General features: G+C 41.3%; 1 protein-coding gene across 3 annotated transcripts in view; it reads right to left on the reverse strand.

Annotated features, from left to right (window-relative positions):
- LOC102148677 (uncharacterized) overlaps nt 1–13,787 on the reverse strand; it is a 49,010-nt gene extending 35,223 nt beyond the window's left edge. For 2 of the 3 annotated variants that reach the window (XM_070270859.1, XM_070270858.1), the window contains exon 1: nt 107–13,787. Coding sequence is in view for 2 of the 3 variants with exons in the window: in XM_070270858.1 (XP_070126959.1) it covers nt 107–142 (36 nt within the window). In the remaining variant the exon portion in view is untranslated. The remainder of the gene's footprint in view (nt 1–106) is intronic. The other variant, XM_070270857.1, reaches the window with a different exon arrangement.
- Between the last annotated feature and the right edge of the window lie 537 nt (nt 13,788–14,324).

A 14,324-nucleotide genomic window follows, 5' to 3' on the forward strand; every position in this document is an offset into this window, starting at 1 on the left:
GATCCTGAAATCCATATGGCAATGCAAAGGATTCAGAATAGTCAAAACAAACCTGAAAGAAAAGAACAATGTTGGAGGATTTATGCTTCCTAATTTCAAAACTTACCTCAAAGATAATCAAGACTGTATTTGGGGCTGGCATCAGGGCCTAGTGGTTAAGTTCGTGCACTCCACTTCGGCAGCCCAGGGTTTTGCTGGTTCAGATCCTGGGTGTGCACATGGCACTGCTCATCAGGCCATGCTGAGGTGGCATCCCACATGCCACAACTAGAAGGATCCACAACTAAAAATATGCAACTATGTACCGGGGGACTTTGGGGAGAAAAAGGAAAAATTAAATCTTTTTTTTTTAAAAAAAGACTGTGTAGTACTGGAATGAAGATGGACACATGGGTCAATGGGATATAACCGAAAGTCCAGAAATAGACCCTTACATTTATAGTCAATTGATTTTCTACAGAGAGGACAAGAAAATTCAACGGGAAAGGAATAGTCTTCTTAACAAATGGTACTGGGGCAATTGGATATCCACATACAAAAATTTAATTTGGTTTCCTAACTCAATCCATATACAAAAATTAACCAAAATGGATCACAAATCTAAATATTAGAATAACAACTTAGAAGAAGACATAGTAGGAAATCTTTGTGCTCTTGTGTTAGTCAATGATTTCTTAGATACAACACCAAAAGCACAGCAAGAAAAGTAAAAAAGGAAAACTGGATATTGACCAAATTATAAACTTTTGGGGGCGGGCCCAGTGGCATAGTGGTTAAGTTTGTGTGCTCCACTTCAGCGACCCAGGGTTCCTCAGTTCAGATCCTGGGCACAAACCTACACATTGCTTATCAAGCCATGCTGTGGCAGCATCCCATATAGAAGAACTAGAAGGATTTACAACTAGGATATCCAACTATGTACTGTGCCTTTGGGGAGGGGAAAAAAAAAAGAGGAAGATTGGCAACAGATGCTATCTCAGGGCCCATCTTCCTAGAAAAGAAAAAACTTTTGCACTTGAAAAGACACAATCGAAGAAGTGAAAACACAACCCACAAAATGGGAGCTAATATTTACAAATCATATGTCTGATAATTGACTTATATCCAGAAGAACTCTTACAACTAAACCATAAAAAGACAAATAACCCAATTTAAAAATGGGCAAAGGATTTGAATAAACATTTCTCGAAAGAAGATATATTAATGACCAATAAGCTCATAAAAAAGTACTCAACATCTTAGTCACTAGGAAAATGCAAACCAAAACCACGAGATATCCTTCACACCCACTAGAATGATTATAATCAATAAGACAATAAGTGCTGGTGAGGATGTGGAGAAATTGAAATCCTCATACATTGTTGGTGGGAATGTAACAAGATGCAGCCACTTTTTTGTGAAATAGTATGAAAGTTTCCCAAAATGTTAAATAGAATTACGATAAACCCAGCAATTTCACTCAAGTTATCTACCCAAGGGAGATGAAAATATATGTCCACACAAGGTGTTGTACGTGAATGCTCATAGAAGCGCTATCCACAAGAGCCAAAAGTGGAAACAACTCAAATGTCCATCTACTTATGAATGGATAAACAAACTATGGTAAAGGGAATACTCTTCAACAGTAAAAAAGAAGGAAGTACTGACACATGCTACAACATCAATGAACCTCAAAAACAGAATGCTCTGTGAAAGAAGCCAGACACAAAAGAACACACTGCATGATTCCATTTATATGAAACATCCAGAACAGGCAAATATAGAAACAGAAAGTAGATTAGTGGTTGTCTAACACTGGGGGTGAGAATGAGGAATGATTGTAATGGGCATGAGATTCTTTTGGGGGTGATGGAAATGTTCTAAAATTAGATTTTGGTGATGGCTGCACAACTCTGTAAATATACTAAATATACTAGAAATCATTGACCTGTATACTTGAAATGGGTGAATTTTATGGTATGTATATTACATTTCAATAAAGCTATTAATTTGTGTCTGTGTGTGAGGAAGATTGGCCCTGAGCTAACACCTCTGCCAATCTTCCTCTACTTTTTGTATGTGGGATGCCACCACAGTATGGCTTGATGAGCAGTGTGTAGGTCCATGTGATATTGAACCTGAAGTGACTTCACTCACCCGTTGCGCAGCAAGCCAATCTCTGAGACTAGGGGTAGTGGAAGAAAGTAGGAATTATATTATTGCACAGCGCTGGGCAAGGAGAGAGGGCAGCTAACGCTGAAATCCCAAACTCCCTGAAAAGCTAAAAGGAAGGGTTTTTCTTTGGGGTTTTAGGTACGGGAGGTGGATCATATGGCCTTGCTGGTCAGAGCTTTCCCACCAGCCTGTCTTTGGCCTTGAGACTATGCAGAGAGGAGGGAGCCTGTGACCTTGCTGGTCAGCAGCTTTCCCATCAGCCTGTATCTCTTTGCAGGGAGGAGATAACGAATCCAGGTGCTTGTCCTTGGCAGTGTCTGTCTCCATGGAGGATAGTGGATTCTGGAGCTAGGAAGCCAGAGAGTAAACAGGGAATGAGTGTTTTGGTTTTAACCCCACATATGCTTGGTTTAATGTAGGGAAACTGATATCAGGGTCAGTATCAACTCCCTCCTATCTTATGTTCATCCCTCAATCTTGAGGGATTGGGGCAGTGACCGATCTAGCTACTTCCTGCTGAAATGGGGCATAGGTTGTTTCATCTCATTGAACCAGTCTTTTAATAAGGCGGTGATGCAGGTGGGCTCCCAAAGTTAGGCCTGTATCAGGTAAGTAAGTAACCAGGTATTTAATAAGAAGTTTTTCTAGAGAAACAAAAAGATAAAAACAAGGTTAATGGTTGGAACAAATTATAAACTAGCTTCTGAGCCCAGGGGGCAGCCAATCAAGATTCCTAGAAGTCAGGGTTGAAGGATGTATTGCAGTTTGAAATGTCTCCGATGGTGTCATTGGGCACTCAGGTAGCTTTTTGAGTGGCTTATGCAGCAGTAGACATGAATCTCTCTTAAGTTTATATTAGGTTCTCCAACTTCAGTTTGCGAGGCTTTAGGGAAAAGGGCAAATTTAGTTTTCAAAGACTCCAAATGAAAACAATGGTGAAACAAAACACTGAAAATGTTAGTTTGGAGGTTTGTAGCCAGATATGTCAGGAGACTAAAAGAATTCAGGATCCAGTCCAGTTAACAGATGTAACAAAAATCTTAAAGACAATTGACAAAACCAAAATCTAATATCTACAAATGTGTATTATAGTTTTTATTGAAACATAATCTTTTTCTCTAAAATCACTCTTAATTTCACTAGACATAGACAAATTAAGACTAACTGGTTTGCAAAATAAGTCTAGTTTTAATAAATTTGGCATAATTATTTACATAAGTACAGCAAGAATAGTAATTGATCATATAGGCTCTTTTAAATCTGCTTTGCTGGAACCTTATAAGGAATCTCAGGTTGAACTTTAAAGGCCTCTCAAGGAAAGTCAAGCAAAGGACCTGTCATCAGATTCCACCTGCAGTACCTGCAGATTTGGGTGAATCCCTCTTTTCACAAGGTCCCCAAAATATTGAGGTTCCTTGTGCCTGCTAGAGGGAGCAACATTCTTTGCTCAACCTTACCAGGTTAGTGAACCCATAAGCAAGGTACAAGGCCAATATTTCCAAGTGGCTTTATTCCAGAATGTCAACCTTCATTCCTCAAAAGCTGTCTTGTTATATCCAAGCCCATATGTTTTTTTCAAATATGATGTTCCAGTCAAAGACTTGGTAACATAACCAATGTTTCCAATTGTGTCCTGTTATAGGAACAGATTCTTATTGGACTTATGCAAACATCTATATTGCCACAAGAATAAGAACACTTACTCATCAGGAGTTTTTACGTTTTGGAGGGCTTAGATAGGGAGAAAAAGATGAATGTTTCAATTTTGTTTACATTTGCTATAAATCATAGTTCCTTAAGAGAATAGAGAAAAAGTTTTCTTAAAACTGGAAATAAACAAAACATCAAAAATCAGCAATAACTCAATCAAAAAGCCATAAAAATTATAATCATCCCTGTTGGTTTATTCAGTCCTATGTAACTGGTTCTTGATCTTAATCTTCCGTCAGCAGTTTGTGAGGTGATCAGTTTCTCTGCTGGAGTTCTGTAATTTCTACCCAGTTTAGTTTTACAATCTGAACGTTTATCAGAACCTGTATTCTAGAGAAAGCACCAGAGTCCTTTCCATGAATTTCTCTGAAGATGAAACATATGTGCAAAAACATCAAAGTAAAACAGCAACTCTCTGCAAATAACAAAACATTCAAAAATGGTAATTAACAAAGACACTTGACCATTCTTGTGACATATAATCCTTTGAGATAATAACTAGAATTATGGGTACAATCAGAACAGATCAGACAATTTTTAAAACACTTATATCAATAACACTCATTTACATAATACCATTTAAGAAAATTTATCATTACTCGTTTGACAACACTTCTCATGTAATTTAACACACAAAAATAAGCCTTATTAGTTTAGCATTTTTCTTATAGAAAGAGAGCAACTTTCTCTGAGAAGTCCCAGGGGCCCTCTGAAAATCCCCGGAGAAACTCTCCCTCCTCTTCCAGGTCAAAAGAAAGCTTTTATTCAAGACTTGAATATTTGTGTGTGAGGGAAAGCTTGTCAAAAATATTAAAAGCTTTAAAACATTTGTTCAGATAGGAAACCAAGCTCAGTGCAAAACCATGCTCAGGTATCTATTTGAAGTGACAACAGAAACAGTCAAGGGGAAACAGAGTTAAAATAGTCCAAAAAAAGCCTTTTTATAATCTTTTTATCAAGAGCAGATTAAAAATTTAGGAAAATTATCCTTTTAAGAAAGAGGCAACCAAGTTTTAATCTTGTACCAGTTTACTTTTGATATTGAAACATTTACTTAATAAATTTATTTTAATCGTTGTTTTGTTTGTTTTTTTTGAGGAAGATTAGCCCTGAGCTAACTACTGCCAGTCCTCCTCTTTTTTGCTGAGGAAGCCTGGCCCTGAGCTAACATCGTGCCCATCTTCCTCTACTTTATACGTGGACACCTACCACAGCATGGTGTGCCAAGCAGTGCCATGTCCGCACCCAGGATCCGAACCGGCGAACCCCGAGCTGGCAAGAAGCAGAACGTGCGAACTTAACCGCTGCGCCACCAAGCCGGCCCCAAATTTATTTTAATCTTAGCCAACTTGGCCATGCACAAAATTTTACGGGGTTTTACTTTCGCAAAGCTTTTGTTGCTTTTTTTACATTCAGAATTTGTCCCAGTACTTTAGGACAAATTTATCTTTCTTAACTCAAGAAACAAAAATATTTCCATTCTTTATATCTTTTTACTGAAAACATATATTTTACTTTCCTTGTATACAGGAAACATTTCCTTTTAGAAATATATGTTTTCTCATAGAAAATTTCTCAGCATACATAAAACATGTTTATCAAAAAACCTAAGCACTTTTCAGTTTCTGTATAAGAAACCAAAGGCAGACAAATATCTGCTTAGGAGTTAACCTTTAATATTGTATCTTATGTGGAAATGACCTAGATACCCAATAAACTGTTATTATTTAACTTAACTTAGTCAAGCTATAAAATTTAAGTTTCCAAAAAGATTTCGGAAGCTGTTTTTTAAGTATGCAGACTATAAAACATAATTATTGTACTTAAAATTCTTACCCAGTTTTAACAATTACTCTTTAAAACTTCATGTGACATCACAGCAGTTAACTATCATCTTCAGTTGTTTTCAGTACATACGTCATAATGCATATAATTATTGTTAAAAAGTTTTTCCAAAAACTTTTATCCTTTTACATTTATTTAGTTTATCTATCTTTAGCAATTATATTTAGATCCTACAAAAACTTCATGAAACATTAAACAAAATTAGCTATTATACTGAGTTATTAGTTTTGCTGATAAATTCTGTAGCAGAGATGGCATGAGCTCATTTGACCAGTAAACCCAGGCTGTATGTCTGCATTGTATCCACTGCTGATAATTTTGAGGACATGTTTATTTTAAATCAAACCAGCAAACTTAAACAGGTTTTCATTCATCAAAGATCATTTTATATCATGTTAAATAACTTTGTCTCTTAGAAGTTTTTGCATATTCATTAATGACTGCATTCCATTATGAGAGATTTTGAATCCTCTTCTGAAAGTGGCTTTCAGAATGGCCACTACCATTCCAAATTATTTCAAAAGTTTACTTATTTTAACTTGTTCAATTTTAGATCAGGAATTTTGGGGGAGTTGAAGCGAAGCTCAGCTTGCTGGGAAGCTCAGCGAGACAGTAGACAAAAGCAGCAGCTTTGGGTTCAGCTGCTGGCATGTTTAATTATTTAATTATTTTCTCTTAAAGAGGCAGTGAAGTATTTCCAATTTTATTTAGAAGCCTCAAAAGATTAAAACAGGCTCCCCGTTGTTGTAGCTGGCTTTTCCAATTGCATACATCAGTTTGGGTGAACTGAAATTGGCCTGTTTATGTATATCAAGTTTTACAAAACTTTTATCTTAATTTTACCAACTCTTATACTTTTAATTATAACTTACATTAGAATTCCATTAACAAGTTTTGGTATTACAATATTGTGTAGGGGAAGTATTTCCAGTTAGACATAACGTTTATTCCCAAAGCAAACATCCAGGCAAAGTTGACATAACCTCTTCATATAATATTAGTTTAAACACTTGAATTTTTATAGTCGTCTTAATCTTAGTAGCCTAACTGTTGCCCCAAACAATTGCTGGTCAGGTTTCTTAATCTGATTTTTGCCTCCTGATCTTTTAAATTTTTTCCAACTGGGGTAAATAGAACAGGTTTGTCTGATGTCCTTCAATGTTGGGGAGCCAATGGGGGGGCCCCTTTAGCCCATCCAACCTTAGGTAGTGTTTTATCAAAACCTTTGTTTTAACTTTATTTATATCTGCTCCATTTATCTCATTTTTCTTTTAATAACTAGCTAAAGATTTTCATCCTGTTGGGATGAGTCCTGTGACTCTTCCTTTTCTAATTTTTTTTGTTAACTTAATGTTTTTATTAGCATCTGTAAGACTACAAGAAACTGAGACCCCCAAGTTTGATTAAGTTCTTAAGACTAGTTATTATAGTTTCCTTTTAATTTGGTCTTTCCATATGTACCAATAAAACAGCTGTTTATCATAAGAGCTCTCTAAAAAGTTTCCCAACTTAAGGATCCATTGTTTGGCCTTTTTTTTTCCTCCAGAGTCTAAAGAATATTGTGGCCACCTGGTGTGACAAAAGAAAATTAACCCTCTTTAGACATTGGCTTATAGCTATAGGTCGACCATCAACCAAAGTTTTTCCCAAGGGGCTCTTAGGTGGAATAGATGTAGCACCTCCCATGTTAACACTTTTAAAAGGGAAGACAAACAACCGAAAATACCAAACAAGCACACTTTCCCAAAAACCCTCAGCCACAAATGGAAGCCAAAACAAAGACCAAAACCAAAAACCAAAGTGCTTCCAGTCCCAGCTTAGTCCATGTCCTACACTCGGGGACGCCCAACAAAGGAAGATCTGCGTAGCAAGGACAAGGGACCTCGGTTGTACACACCTGGGGACTTACCAAAATTTGGCCAGGGTGGCGTGACTTCAAAACAAACAGAGCCTAGAGGGCTGCCAAGGTACCCATTATTTCCTGCCGGTCCTGTTTTAAGGTTAACACAAAGACAACGACAAAAACTACCAGCTGCTTACAAGAGACGTCTTCCTACGTCCTAAACCTAGTTTCTTCCACCACCAAAGCAAAAGCGCCGTGGGCCAACAACGTCTGGCTAGCAGCCAGTCACTTGGGGCTGTCCCTGAGACAAGAGGCTCAGGCAGCTGCAGGCCAGCTTCCAAGAGAGGCCTTTAGCCAGAAGCCGGTGTGCCACTAGCGGGACGTCCACCTGGGACACTGTCCCATCTGGGTCGCCAAATTGTTACCGAACCAGAAGTGAGTTCGCTCACCCGTTGCGCAGCAAGCCAATCTCTGACACCGGGTCTGATGGAAGAAAGTAGGAATTTCATTTTTGCACAGTGCTGAGCAAGGAGAGAGGGCGGCTAACACCGAAACCCCAAACTCCCCAAAAAGCTAAAAGGAAGGGTTTTTCTTTGGGGTTTTAGGTACGGGAGGTGGATCATATGGCCTTGCTGGTCAGAGCTTTCCCACCAGCCTGTCTTTGGCCTTGAGACTATGCAGAGAGGAGGGAGCCTGTGACCTTGCTGGTCAGCAGCTTTCCCATCAGCCTGTATCTCTTTGCAGGGAGGAGATAATGAATCCAGGTGCTTGTCCTTGGCAGTGTCTGTCTCCATGGAGGATAGTGGATTCTGGAGCCAGGAAGACAGAGAATAAGCTGGGAATGAGTGTTTTGGTTTTAACCCCACATATGCTGGGTTTGATGTAGGGAAGCTGATATCAGAGTCAGTATCACGCGCCCAGGATCTGAACCTGCAAACCCTGGGCCACCGAAGCAGAGCAAGTGAACTTAACCACGACCCCACTGGGCTGGCCCCATCAATTATTCTTAAAGTTTTAAATGATAACATCTACCCCTAGCACCAAGATTGTGGTCTCCAAATACCATTTCCCACTAAAAGAAATCAGGATTTCTCGGAGGAATTGTTAATTCCAGGTCTGAGGCCAGAAATGTATAAGATGAACAGGGAACATATTGCCACTCTGACAGTAAAGAATCTGATCAAAGATTATTCGGATGATGTCAGCAAGTCTCAAGAGTCGATCTGAAAGGACTCCTTCTGTCCAAAGACAGGACATTCTGTGTATTAATAAAGATATAATTAAGACGGATTGAAATACATCAAACATGTTTAAGTCCCTGAGTTCACAATAGTTCTTAAGAAAGAAAAAGTGGTCACCATTGAAGGATATGAAACAACCCTTTATTTTGAAAAATGGTAAATGAAAACAACAAATCAAGCAATTATCCAGCCTTTTACATATAAATTGTACCATTAAGTAACAAAATAGTTTACAAGGGGCAGTATCTCTTTATAGAGGCATGCGAGCTAATAAATGAAGAGGGAATGATACAATAATACCACCATTCTTCAATCCATAATTGATTAACAGCTGCTAACATCACCAAAAAAAAGGCAGCCAGACATTACCTACCTCCTGACGGAAGAACCTAGAATCATCTTTGCCGTCCCCGCTACCTAGGCCTAAGCTGATCAGGCCTTTAGATCAAATTACTAATTCACAGTAAATACAGGGAACAGAGGCATGTTAAACAACTTCATGAGGGTATAATTAGCAAAGCCCAAAATATGGGAAAACAACCTAGTTTCTTTGATAAATAAATTGCAAGGGAGAAAAAAAGAGATGAAAGAAGAAACCTATACATCCAAAAAAGCTAAGAGACAAATCAAAAGAATCCTCATCTTTTACAGATACACACTGAAATATTTTTGGATGAAATTGCATGATGTCTGAGATTTCCTTCAAAAGAATAAGGGAGGGGGAGAAGTGGGTGGGAGTATGTGTGAAACAAGATTGGCCATGAGTTAATAAACAGCGTGTTTGGTGATAGGTATAGGAAGGCTCATTATGCTGTTCTGTTGACTTCTGCATATGTTTAAATTTTTCCATAAAAGAAAGTGTTTCTAAAAATCCACTTCATGGGCTTGTATTGAGTATTAAATAATGTATACAGAGTGCTTATCACCGTGGCTGACGGACAGCTCTCCAACATTGCTTTTAATTTTTATATTCCCATTCAATTAGTCACACCTTAAAGGAGTACATTATTTAGAACAAGAGCCATGGCCCACGTGACTTTGCCCACATGGTAGTAATTTATTGAAACTTCAAGGTTAGCATTAGGAAACGCCAATCTTCAGAGTCCCAAACAAATCACGCAACAGCAGAGTCAACAACCCCAAATGCCTCCCTACTGCTACTAGTTAATATGATACTTTCTTCTCACTTTGTAGAAATGCTTGAGATCATTCATTCATTTATTCATTGCTTTTCATTCATTTATCATGTGCCAGATATTGGGTGCTGAGGACACAAGTATTAATACAGTGGACACTTGATTGGTTGAAAGCATCACTAAGTGACTATTTTTGAGCGCCAAATGAATTCAAGAAACAGTGCTAAACATCTGCTACCAAGACATGACTGACACATAACTCAGTAAACATTAATTCCCTCCCAAAAGCCAGCCCTACTGTGCATCTAAAACTGAATGGAGACATGGTACTTACCCTTCCGTCATCTAAAACTGATAGAGCACGTGAGACAAGAACCCAAATAATCAAGAACAGGAAGCTGAATGTGGTAATTGGTCCCAAAATGACTCAGTGGAGAAAGTATGTTTGTGGAGTGGTGAGTGGTAACGTGTGACCAAAGCAGATAATAGGTATTTGAATAAAGATGGAAACTAAGGCTGGAATGACCCACTAGAGCCACATGTGGAGAACTCTGAAGGTCAGGTTAAGGCATCTGAATTTTACTAGGTAGCGAAAGAGAGCCACTTAACGTTACTGAGCAGGGGATGACATGCTTAGGACTGCAATTTAGGAAGATCCTCTTGCAGCAAGTGGCAGAGCCCGCAGGCCAGTCCTGGAAGATGAATCCAAGCCTAGATACATCCCCAAACTCGTGGCACACTACTGTGTACATGCGGACAAGCATGACGGTGAACAGACTGACAGCACCTGAGACAGACTGTGGCTTTTGGAGACGCAGCTTCAGAATCCAGTCCTACCTTTTCAGCCCATACAGACTAGGCCCGAACCACCTCTGAGAAAACTGCCTGCCACAGACAAGAGCAGAACTCAGCAAACTTTTTCCATAAAGGGTCAGATGGTAAAAGTTCCAGGCTTTGCAGGCCATATGGTCTCTGTGGCAGCTATTCAACTTGCTAAAGAAACCATCAACACTATATCGATGAAGAAGCTCGGCTGTGTTGTAATAATATAGGACTCGGCCCTCGGGCCATAGTTTACCAACGCCTGACCTGGAGTTTGGAGCCTCTTCCCAGAGCCCAAGTGACGAATCCAGACACAGACCAGCTCCAACGTCTTCCAGAAACCCAAGCCTCATCTGTGTCAGTGACTAAGAAGCCTCCTTCAGAAGTGAAATCCCTCCAGGCCCGGCGGTCCATCCACCCAGTGGAGGACTGGTGCCCAACTCGTGAGAGCTAAACGCATCCACTCCCTGCTGCTACCCTCCTTTACCACCCAGGGGACAAGCCCCTCCAGGTGTCCACTCTCCCACACCCTCTTTACCTTGCTCTTACTGTCTCCTCTCCCTAGAAGGGCTGCTCACCTCCTACTCAGTTCACATGTCAATGTCACCTCCTCAAAGGGGCTTCCCCTGGTCCCGACCTAAAGCACTTCTTCCCTAGGCACTCTACTGCACTCCCCTGTTTTCCATTCTTCACAGTACTTACCCCTATGTGAAATTATCTTATTTGTTTATTGTATGTCTCTTCCCACTGAAACGTAAGTTCCATGAGATTGGGAAACTTGTCAGTCTTGTTCACTACTGTATTTCTGGCCTGGAGTAGGTAGTTGGTACATACTTATTAAATAAAATGAATGAGTGAATGAATGATTGCCATACTTGCTCTGTGCTTCCTCCCCTGACCTACCCCTCTGCCTCCGCCCCTCTGAAACCTCTCCAGAGGCCCTTTGGAAGGCCTCCCCACTCTGCAAACTTCTCTCTATCCCCACTCTTCATCGAAAGCCCTCTTTATCTCCTTTCCTTGATGGAAACCTGAGGACATGGTTTCTCCTGTGTGCTCTCAGTGGAGGCTGCTTGTTTCTCCTGTCCTGCGCACTCCAGGGTCAGGGACTGCACCCCCATCACTTTCAGTCTTGTTTAAACCCGTTCTCCCCATCCCCCGCCCAGTGCCACCCATTCCCTCACTGGGCAAACCACTCTCTACTCACCCAGATAAGCCTAGAGGTCATCCCTCTAGGAAACTCTCCTTGGAACTCTAAGTCAAGGTTATGAGCCCCTCTGGAATGTTCTCCTGGTATCCTGTTGTTCACTTAGGAGAGCATTTTCCATCCATAGTATTGCCAGTATTGTCTTAGTTATCTGTCTCTTCCTTCATCCCCATCTCCCTGCACTAGGCTATAAGCTCTGTGGGGGAAGGAACTTATCACAGTGCCTGCACGTAATAAGCTGTCAGTAGATACATATTAAATGAGAGAATTCAGAAGCTATTCCAACAGGGAGAGAGACTAAACATTGGGAGACCCAACAGGAAGCTGCCGTCACAGAACCAGTGGGAAGTAGTGAGGATCTAGACTAGGGGATATGGTGGGGATGAAACGGAGAGCTGGACGTGGTGCCTCATATCTGTCAATGACTCATCATCTTTCTCCCCAGATCTCTCCTCCTCTTGTCTGTTCTCCATCCCATCAGCTGCCACCAGTATTCACCCCAGACACCGAAGCCAGACACCTGGGAGACCTCCACCCTCATCCCACTCCATCTAATCGGAGACCAAAACCTGTCGTTTCAGCCTCAAGCCCAGCCCCTCCTTTCCATGCCCACTGTTACCATCTTAGTTCAGACCACCGTCATCTCTCACTCGACCTGGTTCAAGCAAACCTTAACTGGTCATCAGTCTTCAGGTCCGCCCTTCCTACATCCCTACTGTATCTATCCTCTACACAGCTAGAAGAGGAAACTTTTAAAAAGTGCAAATCTGTGTTATTCTCCTAATTAAGCCCCTATGACGGCTTCCTGTTTCCTTCATGGTTCGAGTCCAGGCTCCTCAGCATGGCAGACAAGCAGAGTCCTCCATGATCCACCAACTTTCCGAGTCTTTCTACCCCCTCTCCAGTCCCTTTGTTCAAGCTGAGCCCACCGTGTAGTGTCACACTCACCCTGGTACCCCTGCTGGGACGCTCTTCCTGATCCCGCACACTGCAGAAAACCTACTACCTCTCAAGACTCCGTTCAGGCATCTCCTTCTATGAGGCTTCTTTTGATGCCCCTCCTCTCCCCACCCCTCCTTGGGAGTCGGCAGTCCCCTAACTAGCCTTCTGCCTTAGCACCTCACGCCACTGCTTGGCATTTTGTCTGTTTCCATGGCTGTCTCACTCTTTTAGACCACAGCCTCCTCCAGGGCGGGGACCCATATCTTAGTCAGCTTTACACCCCCAGTGCGCAGCACAGAGCCTGGCACATAGTGGGCACGCAGTAACTACTGAAAAAATGACAGGAATCCTGGAGAGCGCTGAGGCTGCACCTGCGTGACAGGAGACGTGAACTGCTGCCCTCTCCTGGCAATGTGAGGCATCGTCCTAACCACAGACACGTTCCGTAGCCCTCCTTTGACAAAAAAAAAAAAAAAAAAAAAAAAAAAAGTGGAGGAAGGGTTGGTAGGAAAAGGAGCTGAGGAGAATGGAGGAATCAGTGAGCTGTCCAAAGAAACATTGGATTGAGGCGTTGGTGGGACATCTTTGTCAGCCCACATTGTTCTCATGTCCGTGTCTAGGGAGCAGCTAGGGTGCAGAAGCCAGGGCAGCGCTTCAAAAGGAGGCATGTCCTTGTCGCTGTTGTCATCACAACTATTGCTGCTTTCCTTTATTTCAGTAGGTGATCACTAATTTTTCCCTCCATTTTAAAGCATGCGTTTTGTTCTTGTGTATAAAACTACTCTGAATTTGACCACTAGCTTCTCTTGATTGTAACTCAGCTTCCTATTGGCAGGAAGTTGTCTCCGATGTTCTGGGTTTCTCAGCTTTCTGCCCAAATCCAAGTACTAGTTAAGACGCGCCCCCCCGCCCCCCACCCCCATCCTTTCCCACGGCTTCAGCAAGGCATGTGGCATCGTGCGCCCCCTCCTGGCGAGGAGAAGCATTACCTCCGCTCCTCCTGGGGCTGCGGGTCTAATTGGCTGTACTTTGACACATGGAAAATTGTTTAACACCTAAGATAGGAAACAGATTTGGGGAGGGAACTTGGGACAGGAGATAGAGGTCTGTGAATGACATGCACTGAGATAAAGACAGAGCAGCTCAGATAGCCCCCTGCAGAGAAACATCACCTTATATTCATTCACCTTGGGTCCTTAATGTTTATCACACAAGATACTCAGCAAACATCTGATGTCTATTGAAAGACTGAAAGGAGAGTACACAAAAAAAAGAAAACGGGACTAGAGACCAGAGGCCCGTCTTTTTATAGTGTTAAAACTTAGAGCTTCCTGTTAGGTTTGCCCTAAATTTAGGAGTCTACCTCACTAGAAAGGAAACGACTTTCTCAACTAACAAATGACCCCTCCTTGGCTTCCCAAGAAGTC

This window comes from Equus caballus, chromosome 6, assembly GCF_041296265.1.
Source record: "Equus caballus isolate H_3958 breed thoroughbred chromosome 6, TB-T2T, whole genome shotgun sequence".
In the NCBI taxonomy this organism is placed as follows: Eukaryota; Metazoa; Chordata; class Mammalia; order Perissodactyla; family Equidae; genus Equus; species Equus caballus.